General features: G+C 47.6%; 1 protein-coding gene across 1 annotated transcript in view; it reads left to right on the top strand.

Annotated features, from left to right (window-relative positions):
- The first annotated feature begins 4,412 nt into the window (after positions 1-4,412).
- Cfap77 (cilia and flagella associated protein 77) overlaps positions 4,413-18,290 on the top strand; it is a 99,586-nt gene continuing 85,708 nt past the window's right edge. Inside the window, exon 1 of the mRNA NM_001166705.1 lies at positions 4,413-4,665. Within this exon, the coding sequence (NP_001160177.1) occupies positions 4,471-4,665 (195 nt within the window). The 5' untranslated portion in view covers positions 4,413-4,470. The remainder of the gene's footprint in view (positions 4,666-18,290) is intronic.

The following is an 18,290-nucleotide window of genomic DNA, read 5'->3' as shown; positions in this document are numbered from 1 at the left end:
GTGGGTATCTGTATTAGGTAATACTGTCTCAGTCCCTTCTTTTTTTTTAAAGATTTATTTATTTATTATATGTAAGTAAGTACACTGTAGCTGTCTCCAGACACTCCAGAAGAGGGCGTCAGGTCATGTTACAGATGGTTGTGAGCCACCATGTGGTTGCTGGGATTTGAACTTCGGACCTTCGGAAGAGCAGTCGGGTGCTCTTACCCACTGAGCCATTTCACCAGCCCTCAGTCCCTTCTTGTAGTGGGAAAATTTGAGGCTTTTGGTAAGATGATCTATCTGGTCCAGGGTTCCAATCCATGCTTTCCCCTCTACTATTCTTCTTTTCTTCAAACTACTGTGGGTTCCTCTGTGTGAGCTACTAAGCACCTTTGATTAAAATGGGCTGGAGAGATGGTTTAGTGGTTAAGAGCACTTACTGCTTTTCCAGAGGACCCAGGTTCAGTTCCCAGCACCTATGAGGTGGCTTACAGCTGTCCATAAGTCCAGTTCCAGGGGATGGGCTCCAATGCCCTCCTCTGACCTCTCGGGCACTGGGTGTATACATATGGTAGACATGCATATCATGTGCAGGCAAAACACTTATATACATTAAAAAAGTAAATCTTGAGGAAAATACCTAAAAAAAAATAAAATTAAATAAAAAAAAAGTAAATCTTTAAAAAAATGCACAATTTGCCAGCTGTAGTAACAAATGCCTGTAATTCCAGCATTTGTAATGCTGAGGCAGGAGGATCACAGGTTTGGGTTACATAGTGAAGCAATCTGGAAAAACTGTAAGCAAACACACCGAGTCAGGCTTGTCTGAGCAGCTGGAAGTTTGCGCTGTCTGCTTTGGTACTGACAGTGTCCACTGCTGGTCGGTAAAGCCTTGACATTCAGAGTTCAGATTGGTTATCAGTGTGTCTTGCTCCATGATGAACTCAGGGCCTTGTGGAAGTGGGTGTTTTTGCATTTAGTGCTGAAGATGGATCAGTGAACTCACATATACTGCATATATGTGGGGCATAGACTTTCCTGTAGGCCAAAACCCATATGAGTACAATAAAATAAAGCATTTCACAGAAAGAATTCTTTCTTTTTCAAAATTTTATAAATTTAATGTGCATTGGTGTTTTGCCTGCATGTGTGTTTGTGAAGGTGTCAGATCCCCTGGAATTGGAGCTATAGACAGTTGTTGTGAGCTGCCATGTGGGTACTGGGAATTGAACCCAGGTCCTCTGGAAGAGCAACCAATAACCATTGAGCCTCTAAAAAGAATTCTTATTTTTCATATGTCTGCATAATAGACATCATTACTGTACCACATTAAAATCCATGGACATGGAGCAGGAGAGACAGCTTATTGGTTAAGAACACTTGTTTGGGGCTGGCAAGATGGTTCAGCAGGTAAGAGTACTGACTGCTCTTCTGAAGGTCCTGTGTTCAAATTTCAGCAACCACATAGTGGCTCACAACCATCCATAATGAGATCTGATGCCCTCTTCTGGTGCGTCTGAAGACAGCCACAGTGCACTTATTTATAATAATAAATAAATCTAAGAAGAAGAAAAACAAGAACACTTGTTTGCCCTTGCAGGGGACCCAGCACCCACATGGTAGCTCACAACCATCCATAACTCCAGTTCCATGGGATCCAACAACCTCTTCTGACTTCTGCAGGCTTCAGACAAGACATAGGTACATAAACACATGTGCAGGCAAAATACTCATACACATAAAGAAGTCTTTAAAAAGTTTTTATAAAGGAGCTCTGGACACTCAAAGCATCATTACACACACGTTTGTTTAGTGGGGCACTCAGGCATCAGAGGCAAATGGATCTCTGAGTTCCAGGCCAGTTTGGCTTACACTGTGAGTTCCAAGCCAGTTAGGGCTACATAGCTCTCATAATCAGTAGACATAGTGAGGACCTGGCCCTGTCCGAAAGTGCCCTTGACAGTTAATGGTTGTTGGGGACCAGGAGGACTTTATGCCTTAGTGTCAGTCACCCCCACCCATGCTTAGGTCAGCAACCCTAATTGAATTCAGTGGGGCACAAAATAAGATCTGAAAGTGGAAGAGGGACTTGCTGACAAGAAGAGGGAGTTCAGCAATTGGGGAGAGGGAGAAGGAAAAGATATGAACAAAGCTCATTATACACATGCACAAAATTATTAAATGTTTTAAGAAAAATACCCTCAAAAGAAAATGCCCTTTATGCAGGGTGAAGTCTTTAGGGTTTCCAGCAGTTTGAATGAGAATAGCCTCACCTATTTAAACACTTGCCTTCCAGTTGGTGATGATGTTTGGAGAGGTCTAGAGGTGTAGGCCTAGATGAAGTAGGCCACTCACTGGGGTTTAAAAGCCTCCTGCTATTCCCAGTGTTCTTTCCCTCTCCCTCCTGTCCCCTCCCTCCCTTCATCCTGCATGATTGGGGAGTTCAGGATGTGAGGTGTCAGCAAACTTTTCCAGCCACCATGCCTGCCTGCCACAATGGACTGTATGCCTTTAGAACCATCCAAAGGATTGTAAATATGGGCAACATCCTCAGGTTTTTATTGAATCCACTGTATTCAGTTAAAATGACATGCATATGAGTATTTTCTTTCGTATATCTTTGTATGGCATGTATGCACCTGGTGCCTCTTGGAGGCCAGGATTACTGATGGTTGTGATGCATTAACTGGGTACTGGGAATTGAACCCAGGTCCTTGGCAAGAACAGCAAGTCTTCCTCAGTCCTGAACCATTTTTCTTGTCCCCCTGCCCCCCCCCCAATTTTTGACTTTCTGGTAGGATTGAATTTTTTTTAATTAAAAAAAAATTGTGTTGTAGGTTAATAGATCCTTAAGGATAATCTCAGATGCCATTTCCAACTGGGTCTTTATATTTGTTTATTTGGTATGTGTGTGTGTTCATGTGTGCCACAGCATTCTCGTGCAATTCGGGGGACAACTTGGAATGGGTGGGATCTCTTTTCACCATATGGGTCCTGAGAAACAAACTGGGTTGTCAGGCTTAGAGGCAGGTGCCTTCACACCCCGAGCCATCTCCCCGGCCTTATTTTCAGATATTCTTACTCAGTGAACCAAACCTGATGATCTTTTTCAGTTTCCCTCCATTTGATTCCAGAGTCAGACACTATTGATCTAATCCATATTTTTTTTTTCTTTCGAGGTGGGAGGAAGTGTCCAACAGGGAAACTGGCTTGGGACCACCCACTGAATTAGCATTGACCTCAAGCCTAAGAATGCATATTTCTATTGCAGTACGACTGTGTTAGTACCATATCCCAGAGAGAGAGAGAGAGAGAGAGAGAGAGAGAGAGAGAAGAAGAAGAAGAAGAAGAAGAAGAAGAAGAAGAAGAAGGAAGAAGGAAGAAGGAGGAGGAGGAAGAAGAAGAAGAAGAAGAAGAAGAAGAAGAAGAAGAAGAAAGGAAGGAAGAAGAAGGAGGAGGAGAAGGAGGAGGAGAAAGAAGAGGAGGAGGAGGAGGAAGAGAAGAAGAAGAGAAGAAGAAAAGAAGGAGAAAAGAAGAAGAAGAAAGGAAGGAAGAAGAAGGAGGAGGAGAAGGAGGAGGAGAAAGAAGAGGAGGAGGAGGAGGAAGAGAAGAAGAAGAGAAGAAGAAAAGAAGGAGAAAAGAAGAAGAGAAGAAAAGAAGGAGAAAAGAAGAAGAAAAGAAGAAGAGAAGAAGAAGAAAAGAAGGAGAAAAGAAGAGAAGAAGAAAAAAGGAGAAAAGAAGAAGAAAAGAAGGAGAAAAGAAGAAGAAAAGAAGAAAAGAAGAAGAAAAGGAGAAAAGAAGAAGAAAAGAAGAAGAAGGAGAAGGAGGAGGAGGAGGAGGAGGAGGAGGAGAAGAAGAAGAAGAAGAAGAAGAAGAAGAAGAAGAAGAAGGAAGAAGAAGAAGAAGAAGAAGAAGAAGAAGAAGAAGAAGAAGAAGAAGAAGAAGAAGAAGAAGAAGGAAGAAGAAGAAGAAGAAGAAGAAAAGATTCCCTTGGGAGGGAACTGTAACTAGAGTAGGGTAGTTAGAGGGTGGAAGCCAAGGATAAGTGATCCTCTAAAACCTCTTCTCTTTTAACACAACCTAGATTTGATTCTTGGGTTTTTCTATGTTGATTTGAGACAGGTCTAAAAGGTCTCTGTGGTTGCTAAGAATTTCTAGAAAGAAAACCGGAAGCTCTTGAGCTGTTGGCGTCTTGTCACCAAGGAGACGGGACGTTCCATTTTTCCGAAAGGGGTAGTGTAGACACTCTTCCCTCTCTCAGTCTGCTGCGAGGTGCCCAAATCACTCCGAAGAACTGGCGGGGTTTAAGCTTTGGACAGAGGCTCCGCAGGTGGGCGCGCTCTGCTCCGGAGCCTGCCTTGCCGCGAGGTGCACCCCAGGGTCCCCGTGGTGCAGCCCGGAGCGCGCGCTCGCTCGGGGCTGGAGTCCTCAGACAGCGCAGAACTCTGTGGGCTTTGCAGCCAAGGTCTAATCCCGGAGGCCCCTGGGATGCCTGATCCGGCGAAACCCGGGAAAGACCTCACGGCATGGAAAAAGAAGAAGCAGCCCGTGCATCGCACGGTCAGCCAGATCTGCCCGCCGCCCCGACGGCCGCTGACGGTGGTCGACATCCGTACGGGCATGGAGAACGAAAGGCTGGGGGTCGTGCGTGACTCCATGTTTCAGAACCCGCTCATCGTCAAGGTGAGCGCCTGGGCACGATCATCCCCTCCGCGGGCACCGACGCCGCCGATGGGTTCCAGCTGCTGAACTCTCGGGACCCGGGGCCCAGGGTTTGGGCGCAGTGTAGGAAACTTGCTCTGGGTGAAACAGGCCTCCTGGACCCTCTGCAGTCGTAGCCAGTCCAGGAACCTCAGTGTCCTCAAGTGGCACACGTTAGCGGGGTCTTTCCCCACTACTGGGAAAGACTATGGATAGGGCAATCTCTACCGGGCTCGTACCCACAGGGTGACAGACAGGTCTCAGGCACCCATCCATGCCCTTGCCACCCAAGATCCATCTTCCCCAGCACCTCTGGTCTACTATGCAGCAGGTGCTCTGGGACTGACTGTCGGGAAAGTATCACAACACCATCTTAAGTGTGCTGGGGGTGTGAGATTCAAAGCCCTCTAGGAGGCGTGGCTGGCACTTGCGTGGGAGCAGCGTTTATAGACAGATCACTTTCCCTTTCGGTGCTGGTCCTCCGCACTTTTGTCTGTTTTCCTGTCTGGCTAAAAACTACACTTGGGCCGGGCGTGGTGGGGCACGCCTTTAATCCCAGCACTTGGGAGGCAGAGGCAGGCGGATTTTTGAGTTCGATACCAGCCTGGTCTACAAAGTGAGCTCCAGGACAGCCAGGGCTATAGAAAAACCCTGTCTCGAAAAACAAAAACAAAAACAAAACCCAAAAAAAACCTACACGTGGCCGTGGCTCTGCCTCTTTAGGCGCCGGGAGACCGAAAAAGTAAAGTTGAAGTTTAGTGGCGCAAATTTATCTTGTGCCGCTAGAGGGCAGTGTGCTTCTAAAAATTGACCTCGGTTTCCAGGTTCCATAGAGGTATGGGCATGCTGATGGGTTCTTTGACTATAGGCAGACCTATATTGTTAGACCTTTCTGGGCTAATTAATGCTCCCAGGAGGACAGAAGCTAGATACAGGGAACCCATGAAGCAGCATCCTTAGCACTGGCCCCTCTGAGATGTTTCCACAGTGGAACAAGTTTTGCTTACTTCTTGGATTCCTGATCTTAGCAGGTACCTGGGACAGAGAGTTGGAATTCACTGCCTTAGGCCAAGGAGGAAATCAAGGCCTATCAGTGCCTATCAATGGGTGTCCTGATAAAATTCCAACAGTGCTTTTATCTATCTATCTATCTATCTATCTATCTCCCAAATGCTGCCCTCTCCCGACCCCTGTCCTCCCTCGAAGAGTTCCTCTCTCTTCCCCTCCCCTCTGAGAGGGCAGTCCCCCCTCCGTATCTCCCTGCCCTGGTGCATCAAGTCCAACATTGCTTTAATCAGGTGTCACTAGTGTGCAGCTCCTTATATGAGAGGAAGGGCATTATAGAGTCACTTCCACAGTGAATTCTTGTGTAACGTTCACTCCAGGTGGCACATATATAACTGCATGCACTTGTATATATATAGGCCACACATGTGTTATATATTGCTCACTATATGTTTAGCATTTGTATGTAGGTGTATAAACTACAATGTGTGTAAATACAATATGTGAATGCCGCCCCCCTTCCCCTTTGCCTTCTCCCTGGTTAATCAAGGGCAGCATTTGGCCTGTAGGTGGCGCTAACTTAACAGCCTCCAGGAGGAATTCCATCCTTGTTTCTAGAGCTGGAGTTTAGAATGATCATGTTTTTAAAAATATGAGTGATGATTGCTCCACCAGTGGGGTTCTGTTTTCAGGCTGTCCTGGTCCCTGGTGACCAATGGCAGGGGCCACATCCTGATGCGCTTTGGTGACAGGGCTTGGGACACTCTGGTACAAGTGGCACCAGGGGGCAGTCTTTTCCTCCAATTGTTTTTGGTGTTTGAAACTCAGCTAACTGTTAGGATGATGATGTCCGCATTCAGTATTTACCCCTTCCTGTAAGATCTTCCGTCAAAACTCAGCCTGTATAAAAGTTGCCAGAGAGAGAATGTGAAAAAGAAGCCAGCTTCTCCCTGTTGCAGATACTCCTTATAAACCAGTGCATGGGGAAATGTCTGCAAGGCTTTGACGCCAGTTTCTGACAGAGCTGGCTTAAAAGCCACGCCTAAAAGCCCAGCACAACTTTCTCTATGTGAAAAAACAAATTGAATTCTGAAACACGGGGTGGGGGAGACTTAAAGAAAATGGAAATATTACAAGTAGTTAGGGGTTTAGAACATCAAAAAATATGTATACAGTTCTGTCATTTTGATTGAGTTTGATTTATAGGTTCCTTTAAGGGGGTGCCAGTTTTGCTGGCCCCACTGTTGGGGTGAATAGCTTCCTCATCATGTGGGTGCTCTTGGGTCTGAGTGTCTTTGGGGAAATACTGGGAACTGAGGTGTATTTTAGCCTTGTCTGTTCCTGGGCCTAAAGAAGTACATCTCTATGAGAGGAATCCATCACCCTAGAAATATTGACTCTCCTCATGGATAGGTCCCATGATTGTTTGTTTCTTCTCCCTCCCCCCTCCTCTTCTTCCCCTTCCTCCCCCTCTTCCTCCTCTCCCTCCTCCTCTTCTTCTTCCTCTTTCATTTTCTACTTCAAATACAGAGACACTGGCTGAAGAAACCTAACCCCAGTATTTTCTACCCGTGGAATTTACCAGACTGTATCTGCATCAGTTATTCAAAACCATGACTTCATGAAGCCACGGCAACCAGAGGAAAAGGAGAAACCTCAGGTTTGCTAGCAGGTGTTTTATCTATAAACACTCAGCAGCTGGTCTCGTCCTGAAACCCAAGCCAACTGCTGATTTAATGGCAATTAATTGAGTCAAGATGGTGTTTTATGCAACCACAAAAAATAATGTAAATAGTTTTCATTGGCAAGGGCTTCTCCATTGTCAAGTGCTGTGCAGCCAGCCAGCTTTCCTTCCGCGAAACTCTCTGGGAAGCCTAAAATTAAATTGAGAAAGAACCCAGCTTCTCATTTCCCTAGAATCCTGAGACTCAACATAGAATCCTGCCACAATAGCCTTCGAGGCTCCCTCACAAAACCTGTCAGAGCATACCCTTCCCGCCGCAGCAACTTGGCTGATATCCTGTCAATACAATTACGGGGAGAGACGGCACAGTTTGCTCCACTGACAGCTTTGAGTCTTCTGTCGCCCCAGAGAGGCAGGCTGCAGTACAGGGGTGGGATTGACTGAATCCAGCACCCTCGGAACGTACAAATGATCAGGGCACCTGATTTTTTTCATAATTTATTACCGACTTTGTTTTTTTGTTCCTGTGGGGGTTTATGTCACAAATAAGAAGATCGTACATTTGTAAAATAAAGTCATAGAATCAAGCATTTGAGGCTAGTAGGAAGTTTGCTGACATCAAATGTATCTCCTTTTGGGAGGCTTAGGTAGGCCTTCAGCCAGGGCAAGGCACTCATCCTGGGGTGCTCATGTGTCCTGGTATCTGGTCTCCTGACTTACAATCTCATGTTATTTTGGCCACAAGCCATGACTAATTAATCAAGGGCCACCCAGGTTTGTCACATGCCATATAACAGGCAGTCGGAAGTGTTTACAAACGAATCAGATCCCAGCATCCTCTCAGTCAGCATCCCTGCAGAAGTGATCAATACTTTCTTAGGACTTGACAAGAGTCAAGAACTAACTTCTTAAGTGTTTATTAGATGCCTAGAGCCATCCTAAGCTGGGCCGGGGGGGGGGGGCATAGAAACAGGTTCAAAACTCAGCCCCTGCCCACAGGGACTTTACTTAGAGTTTAGCTGGAGAGATGAGATACACACATAGATACGAAGGTACACATAGAATCATACATACAGGCATAGAGGCACACAGAGATACAAACAGGTACACACACGTGACAAAACACAGGCACACATACAAAATAAGTCAAGCAATGTAACAGGTCACCTCCTCTTGAGTTTTTCAGTGAACTACAAGCCTAGAACATTCAGTTTTGGGGACAGGGAGCCTGAGGTCGGTCCATGTCATGGGTGAGGAGCCTGGAGAAGCCAGCCCTCTGTGGAAAGATGTGCCACCCCTGCGGAGATTCTGAGCATTAGGGGCTGTTCACTTCAACTCAAGTTCTAGTTCATAAGACTCGGGGCTGCGCTGAGTTATCATTACCAGCACGGGGAAGTGTTTATCCAGAGCAAGTGTGTTCAAATTGGATGCTCTACAAAGCCAGGCAGGCGCACCATGCCCACTAATAGCCTAACGCCTCTAATAAATATTAATGCTGGCGGGCATAAGCACAGAGACAGAGATGGGCATTAAGAAGGCAGACCGTCCAAAGCCGGTTGCACAAAGATACCCATGTTTTCATTACATGGTGGGAAAAGACTGTGTGTGGTTTGTCTGCCAAAGAGAATATGGCTGTGGTCGCTCGGGTCCTTTACATTCAATTACAGTGTAATAGGAGGAAATGAAATGTTAGAGACGAATTAAAAACTATCCTTGTGGTACAGCCTGGGCGAGATGCACTGCTGTGGTTTATCCATCCTTGTTTTCTCAGTTTCTCCCTCCCCCCTCCCCCCCTCCCCTCCCCTCCTCCCCTCTCCTCCTCCCCCTCCTCCTTCCACTCCCTCCTTTCCCTCTTCCCTCCTCATCCTTATCTTCTCCTCTTTCCCTCCTCCCTCTCCCAACTACTCATTCTTCTAGTCTCTAACTGCATGTGTATTTACATGTGTGCACACATGTGTTCATGTTTGTGTGTGTATGTGCAGAGGCCAGAAGTCAACTTCAGGTGTTTGTTTCTCAGAAGCCATCCACCTTGGGTTTTTGCTTTTTTTTTTTTTTTTAAGATTTATTTATTTTATTATATGTAAGTACACTGTAGCTATCTTCAGCCACACCAGAAGAGGGCGTCAGATCTCATTACGGGTGGTTGTGAGCCACCATGTGGTTGCTGGGAATTGAACTCAGGACCTCTGGAAGAGCAGTCAGTGCTCTTAACTGCTGAGCCACCTCTCCAGCCCCCTCCCCCACCTTGTTTTTTTGAGACAGGATTTTACTAGCCTAGAACTCATCAAGTAGGCTAAGCTGGCTGGCCAGGGAGCTCCAGAGAGCCACCCATCTCCACCGCCTGAGAGCCGGGATTACAAGCCACCTTGTGGGGTCTCTAGCCACCTTGTTTTTTAAAAAACATGGCTGTCCCCTTTCTTGTTTTAAATAAAAGCTTCCTTCTGGCTGGCTGATGCCCAGTCTCATCCCTCAGGGATTGGCAAATGAGACACAGATCAGATCTCTGGCCATTCTAGAGAGAATTGGCGCCCGCCCACTGGCTCCTCACAGCCCTGGCCTAGCTGCACAGCCATCTTTCTGCTTTGTCTCTTAGCACAAGGAGGTGCAAGAATGAAGAGGAGACCTCAGAACGGGGCTCTTCCTACCGAACCCAGCCACCCTGTGATCATGTGAGCCACAGACCATCGCTGGGGCTGGAAGGGAAGGCTGATCCTTTTAGGGAGAACTCTGAGACCTCTGAGGACCAGTGAGCAGTCACTCCCTGACGCCGTTGGGAACGTTCTGGACTCAAGTGTTGATTGCTGTGTAACTCAGGCTCTTCTGGCTTTGTTTATTTATATGGTGATCAGAGGACTCCGTTCTCTCTTTCCCCTGTGTGGGTTCCAGGGACAGAACTCAAGTTATGTTTGCACAGGAAGTGGTGACCCGTCAGAGGGACTGATCTCAGGCCTCAAAACCTGCTTTCTATCACAGTGGTTTTCAATACATTCCAGGGTTTCCAGAAGCTTTGGAGGTCTTATCAAAGGACTGACTCTGGCTTCTTGTTTGTTTGTTTGTTTGTTTGGAGACAGGATTTCTCTGTGTAGCCCTAGCTGTCTTGGAACTCACTCTGTAGACCAGGCTGGTCTTGAACTCAGAAATCTGCCTGCCCTGCCCCCAAGTGCTGGGATTAAAGGTGTGTGCCACCACTGCCCAGCTGATTCTGTCTTTAAAACATATCTAGACCAGGAGTATAGAGTTGTCCCTAGTGTGTGTGAATTCCCAACTCCGTCTCCAGTCCCATAATACACATAGACACCAGTCATTCCCTTGAAGCATCCTTACTATAAGAGCTGAAGAAGAAAGCAAGCATCATTAAATGCATCCTGTATGAGATGCTGTATGAGATGCTAATCCGGGCTCTGTAATATGTCAAGTGTGCTCTTTGGTCTCAGTCTGGACGGTTGGAGTTCCAGTCCTGTTTGGGATACTTACAAATGTGTCTCACCTAAGGAAGACTGAACCTTTCCCAATCTGAGACTTTCCATTCTTGCCACAGAGCTTTGTCCTAGCCTTTGAGACTTGGAGCTGTTAAACCCAGCAATGGGCCTGCTGGACTCTTCTTCCTCCCTAGCAACCTGCAGGATGGATGGGCAAAGCCAAGGGGAGCACGACACTTAGAATGTGCAGCCTCTGGCAGGTTTTAGCAAATATAGTAACTGTGATCAATCTCTCACTGGCTGCTGCAAACAAACAAACATCAAGGAAACTAACTTCCCAAGCACCTGTCGGTTAGGGTTCAACTTTAAATGCAAATGCCCCCTGGGTTCTCTTTAAAGTTCTTCCATCTGTGCAAATGAAGTCTATTTGGACAATTCCAGGTTGGCTGGGTAGATATGAAACTTCAGCTCCCTCATGGAGGGAAAGGCCAGCAGAGTGGCTCCCACAACCAACAAACCCCAGCCAGTGACTTCTGCCACCCCTGGTGGGTGGGGGTGGGGCTCACCTCTGAGACTCTTTTCTTCCTTCGGTGAGGAGACCAGAGTTGGTACCTGGTCATGGGAGAGTCATGAGGATCAGCAGGCTGTGGCTAGCCATGGGTATCCCTAGAGGGCACATTATAAAGCAAATGCTTGGTTTTCTGACTACAAACATCTTCCTTAAGGTAACCCTTGTGTTCTCAGCTGTTGATGTTAGGGAAATGCTAAAGGCTGGAGAGACGGCTCAGCAGTTCAGAGAACATACCAGGAGCTCATAGAGGACCAGGGTTTGGTTCCCAGTACCCACATCAGGTGGCTCTGGGGGACATGACTGGCTCTTCTGATCTCAGGCACCTGCGTACATGTGGTGCACATATGCTCACACAGGTACACACCCATACTTTTTTTTTTTTTGAATCTAAAACTAACATTGAGTCTGTTGAGTCTAAGTACAGGGAGCTTACAGTGAGACATGTTTACCAAGTGCTTAGGCTTGTGTCACTGTGATTGACACTGTCACTCAATCTATCTGTCACTCTACCACCCTAGAGCTGACAGTACACCCTGCTTAAGCCTGATGACAACTATTACTGGGACTTATCTTTCCCACGTCTCCAGGTTCTAATGACGACTGGTTTAAATGGGATGCTGCATCACAGAAACCATGAAGTAGGCATTGATGGTACCCAACTGAGGCCAGTTTTACTCAGCGACAACGCACTTTGGAGATCAACGGACTCCAGGGCACGCACTTCTGGAACCTTTTTAAAAAAAAAATATTTATTTTATTTATTATATGTAAGTACACTGTAGCTGTCTTCAAACACCAGAAGAGGGAATCAGATCTCATTACAGATAGTTGTGAGCTACCATGTGGCTGCTGGGATTTGAACTCAGGACCTCCGGAAGAGCAGTCAGTGCTTTTAACCGATGAGCCATCTCTCCAGCCCCGAAAGTTTCACAATTTTTTGTTTGTTTGTTTGTTTTGTTTTTCAAGACAGGGTTTCTCTGTGTAGCCCTGGCTGTCCTGGAACTCACTCTGTAGACCAGGCTGGCCTTGAACTCAGAAATCCGCCTGCCTCTGCCTCCCAAGTGCTGGGTTTAAAGGCATGTGCCACCACTGCCAAGCCTTTTTTGTTTTTTGATTAGTGAAACTGAGGAGGAGGTGGGGCTGGTCCCCAATTACTGGACGGACATCATGAATGCTATTTGGTTTGTCAAAATGTAAGACCAGACCCTCCCACCTGCAGCAAGGAATCAGTCTCCAAAAGTCACTTCGAGGCTGAGAAAGCTTGAAGTAGAAGCCATAAGCAAAAGGCTGGCTTGCTCATAGCTCACCATAGCTTCTTGAAAACCCAATGTAAACTCACAGAAACTCCCTTTAATCTATTTTCTTCCCCTTAGAGATGCGTTTGTCTGAAGCTTGTCTGCCTCAATTCCTGCCCACATTGCAATTTAAGAAAAAAATTTTTTCAGCCATCTTATAGGTGGCTCAATAACTCATTAAGTAAACTAATTAGCAGAGAGACTGGTTTGTTGAGCAATCACTGATCGGGGTATGAGCTTCACATCGCTGCCTTACCAACTCCCAGGATCCTATTTCGCTCTGCACAAACTAAGTTAAGACTTGAAACACAGAATCGACGCAGCGTAGAAAAACCGAGCTCACAGTGGGCGGGCGCCGCACAGCAGAGGCAGCAGGTTCATTGTGGCTCTAAATACCACATTGCAGGGAAGCAGGAATGAACGCTAGAAGGAAAACAGCTGTAATGTCCTACCCAGTAATCTGAAGGCACATCGGGGTGGGGGTGTCAAGAAACAGACACGGGTCAGTGAGCCCAAAGGTCAGCATGGACAACGCCCAGAAGGGGGAAGGGTCTGTCAAAAGGATTGCAGAAAATACGTGATGACCCGAAAAGAGGGAGTGTTGATCTTTTATAGGAACCAAACAATACATATCCAGAAGGCCAGCGAACTCTGAAGCTTGCGAGCTGAGTTCCTTTGTGCTGACCAGCAGCCTTTGTGTCTTGTCTAAGAGATTCAAAGCGCACCCTAAGAAGCTCTTTGATTTCAAGGTGTGGATGGCCACACTGCTGCCAGGTGGCGGCTGGTCATTTGTGTGTGACAGTAGAACATTCAAACTGGACTACTGCTCCAGAAAACGTACCAGTTGGCAGATGCTGGGATGTCACAGCCTATCCCAAAGTTAGGATGCCCAGAGAGTGCAGAGAGAGACCGAAGCATTCACTCGGAGGTCTGCCCGTGGCTGTATGGATTCCTCTCTGTGGACCAGAGTGAATTAGGCCATGTCACCACCTTAAGGGGCCATTGTTTGAAATCTGTCAAGTTGTGTTTCTATTTTCCCTCCGTCTCCTAGCAGATCTTTTAAGAACACAGATGCTGAGGGCTGGGGTGGAGCTCACTGTTTGAATACTTGCTTAGCTTGTGAGACCCTGGTTCTACTGTTAGCCCTGCAAACATAAACAAAACCAATCAGCAACAGAGGTTCATTTTTGTGGTGGTTTGACTTGGTGTGGTAGGCATTTGAAATTGCTAATTAATTCATCAGTCAGTGAGCAATGTGAAGACATGACTGGAAACGCAAGGGTTAAAGTTGTATCTGGAGAGCTGATGGTCTTTACTGAGGAATCCGCAGTCTTCAAAGATTGGAACTGAGTTATTAAGGGTGGAGGGAGAGGAGAGGGGGGCCAAGGCACCATATCCAGGTGCTGAGGCAGGAGCAGAAAGGACTGAACAGCTGGGCTGGGGTTGTCACCTGGGGAGAGTCTGGTCTGGGCAAAGATAGCGAGAGTGGTGCAGGTGAAGCAAGTAAGAGAATTGTGCAGCAAGAAGGACGGAACCGCCACTCTTGAGTCCGTGAGCGCTATTAAAGAGGCGGTAGAACATGATACATTAATTCATCTGCTGCTTTAGCCGGCATTTCCTTTCCAAGCATGCCTTGTACGTCTGGGTGCAGGATCTTGGCATTGCCCTCACGGAGCTCAGAGCCATAGGCAGAAGACAGACAAGAAGCAACAGCAGAGGCTTAGAAGATACAGTGAGGGAGGACAGGGTGTGGGGGTCTCTGTTCAGGGCTTCAGGCAGCAGGAAGGGAAGGCAAGGTCTTGCAGGAAGATTAGGTGTGTGTGCTGGGGCCTGGAGCGGTAAGAACAGAAGGGCATTCTGAAGGCAGATTTGGGATCCCCGTTTCTTTTCTTTTCTTTTGGGTTTCATGGAGTCAAGACTGGGCTTGAACTCACCACGTAGTTAAGGATGACTCTGAATGCCTGATTGTCTGGCCCCCACTTCCTGAGTGCTGGACTGCAGGCACGTGCTGCAGAGCTCCATTTTATTTGGGTGAGGACTCAACTCAGAGTGTTGTGCATGCCAGGCAAGCACTCTCCAGACCGAGCCACACCGGCAGAATGCAAAATGACAGATAGTTTCAGAAGTCACGTTCAGTAGCTTGGGAGAGGCCCTGAGCCAGTGAGTGGGGCTGAAGCGGGTGCTTCGTTAGTCACCACGCAGGGTAAGTCACTTTTGACTGGAGGAGAAAAGTGTTTCAGGAGAGGGGATCGTATGTGTGGTGTGGTGGGGTGGAGGGGGCACGGGACAGTAACACCAGGGAATCCTTTGTTCCTCTCCTGGCTAGGTGATGTCACACACTTTCTCTGATTTAGGTGTGCCTGGCCCTGGTATCACAGTGGTGAGCTAGCTCATGGTCTACTTGTTTTTATTTATTTATTTATTTATTTATTTATTTATTTATTTATTAATTATATGTAAGTACACTGTAGCTGTCCTCAGACACACCAGAAGAGGGCATCAGATCTCATTACGGGTGGTTGTGAGCCACCATGTGGTTGCTGGGACCTGAACTTCAGACCTTCGGAAGAGCAGTCGGGTGCTCTCACCCACTGAACCATCTCACCAGCCCTCATGGTCTACTTGTAAGTCACTCATTGTCCGTCAGTCTTGTTTCTTGCACTGAATTCCTCTTCCCCTGGCAGCCTCCCTGAGCCCACACTAACTTTGCCTGCTCAGCATTTGCCAAAAGTTATAATGTTATACCAAATGTCTGTCCTTAGCCGTCTGTCCATCAGCGGCACCTCCTTGGACAAGATAGCCATTGTCTCCACACCAGACAACTCATGAGGCCCTGGAGAACAAACAGTAAGCCCAGAGTTCTTCAGGACAAGGGTGATGAGGGACCTGCTACCAGGGGCTAGACCCACTTCTAGGCTTTTAAAAGACTGACCTTTGAGAAGAGTGGGTATCTGCGTTGTGTTTGGGGGCTTAGGAGAGGAGATCCTGCGAGGCCAAGTAAGAAAGAGGTTTTGTGAAAGCAGAGTCAGGGATAATCTGGAGTCCTGGAACAGGAGGAGGACAGGGTGGCCACTACTAGCTTCTGGGGACAGAAAGAATTAAGGCATGGCTGTGCAGGAAGCTCAGACCTGGAAAGACTCGTAGAGCCCAAAGCTAAGGAATAAAGGATGCAGAACCCAAAGGCCCCAGAGCCAGGTCCAGAAAGCAACAACTGTCCCAGCTGTGCCTGGCACCTGCACTGAAGGAACTGGCCAACTGGTGACAGGCAGGTCACTGTGCGACTGCTGAGATGGGTGTGTCGATTGCATTCTGTTATCTCTTTAGGTTTGCCTAAAGAGAGCTGGGGAGCTGAATGGTGACAGGACACTGCCATGTTGATGGCTTACAGTCACAGTCTTCCACTTGTTTCCCTTTCGCAAGTTCCAAGTCTGAGACATTCTGAATGTCCCCAGCAATCTAAGAGAACCTTCTGGAGAAATCCTGAGGGTCCCTTTGGGCTGAGCGCTCGGGTTGCTTCCAAAGCTTTATAAACTGTCACTGAAGATTTTTTGCCTGTTCTGGAGGTACCCAGTGGGCATGAATTCAGAGGCTTAAGTAAATCTTTTAAGAACTCTTCTACCTAAAGGAAAGCCGGCATCTACCCCATGTTCCTGGGCTTCCTTCAGCAGCCCTTGGGGCAGGGTGCTCCTGGTTTGGCTTTTTCTAGAGTGGGAGTTTCTCAGAAGAGGCTGAGCCCAGAGCCTTGAGCTCTTGGCTAGAGACCACTGGATCTGGTAACAGCAGTACTGGTGGCAGAGTACTCCATGCTGAGACAAACTGGCTCTTTTGACACACCATGTCCCTTGTGCCTTTGTAACAATCGTAAATGTGGCAGTCCTGCCGTTCCCATTTACAGACAGGAAGCTGAGGCTTACGGAGTTCACACAACTTGCTTAAAATCAGAGGAGCCAGGCTTCAAGCCAAAGTGAAGACTCTGAAGCACTGGCCTACATCCAATGTATAAACCAAATCAGAAGAAATTAGGGACAGCAATGGCTGCCATTTTTATCAAGAGCCTCCCAAGTGTCAAGCCATTCCCTCCCTCCCTCCCTCTCTCCCTAGCTCCCTCTGTCCTTCCCTCCCTCTCTCTCTTCCATCCTTTCCCGCCATGCTTATTAAGACTTTGAGGGGTATCATCAAGTCCTGTTGACCTGGTACAGTGGGTAAAGGCACTTGCCATCAAACCTGAAGGCCCAACTTTGATCCCTAGGTGCCAGAGAGAAAGAAAGAACTGATTCCCTCAAGTTATCTCTGATCGTCCCATGAATGCGTGCATGTACACACACACACACACACACACACACACACACACCCGTAATGCCATCAAAGGTACAGTACCAGCACAGCCCTCACATCTCTTGCCTGGGTGATTGCACCAAACTCTGGCCTTTCCTCCTCCTCTTGAAAAAAAGATTTATTTATTTATTATGCATGCAGTGTTCTGCCTGCATGTACTCCTGCACTCCAGAAGAGGGTGCCAGACCTCATTATAGATGGTTATAAGCTACTATATGGTTGCTAGGAATTGAACTCAGGACTTCTGGAGGAGCCGACAATGCTCTTAACTGCTGAGCCATCTCTCCGGTCCACCCTCCTTCTTTACACACGCTGGATCAGAGCTCAGGGTGTCCCATGCTAAGGAAGTGCCCCACCATTGAGCTGTACACACCAACCCCTCAGTACCGTATCTTTCATATCCATCATCTTAGCTCTGGGAGGTCCATTTTGAGCTCAGAAAGGCCAACAGCCCCAAGGTCACATAGAGGACAAACGTGGCATTTGTGAGTTTGCAGCTTGTCGGGCCCTGTGTGTCACTGCCTGGTACCTAAGGAGATGCCTTCGTCCTGATGGGACAGGTGGATGCAGCAGATCCCCATCGAGGTCTGGATCTGTCTACAGAGCAGCCTCTTTTTATGGAGGAGGGGCAGAAAGTTCTCAGAAGGGTTTGAGCTGGCTGGGCAGAGAAGCAGTTCCAGCGCATGAATACTGTTGAAGCCATTGCATAGATAGGGACGCAGCTATGGGGCTGAGATGTGGAAGGTCTGTACCCTGGGGTGGTCCAGAAGGGACTAACAGGATGCCCGAGAGGAAGAGGAAGCTCACTTCCCATAGGAAACGTGGAAATGAGGAGAAGCTGGGTTTCATGAGCATGGACACCGGGAAGGAGAAGACAGTCACCCGGATAAAGGACATCGGGATCGGGTTGGGACCGACTTCAGAGTCTGCACTAGCAGTGTCACCACTTATATTTTAAGAGGAAACTCAGCATCACCAAAACCCAGCATGGCTTTTGCTTTCCCACGGAAGCCCGGACCTGGGGGTGCATCTGCTGAGCCAGAGCTGGGATGTCTCTAGCAACAGCTCTATCTAGGCCGCCAGGGATAGTCTCATCCTTTCAAAGGAAAGATGCCCTGCTTCTCCTCTCCCACACAGGGTCCCTCCTCTCTATCTCCCTAATCAGAGAAAGCAAATTGTTATCAGATTAGTCCCAGCAATGAAAAGCGGGCCCTGGCCCTCTCGGTTAGTTTCCATTTAGATAGACTGGGCCGGGCCACACAATAGGCATCAAAGCATGTCTCTGGGCAGCGGGAGGG

The sequence above is a fragment of the Mus musculus genome, chromosome 2 (assembly GCF_000001635.26).
Source record: "Mus musculus strain C57BL/6J chromosome 2, GRCm38.p6 C57BL/6J".
Classification (NCBI taxonomy): domain Eukaryota; kingdom Metazoa; phylum Chordata; class Mammalia; order Rodentia; family Muridae; genus Mus; species Mus musculus.
Note: the sequence above shows the minus strand (reverse complement) of the source record. Positions and strands in the feature narration are given on the sequence as shown.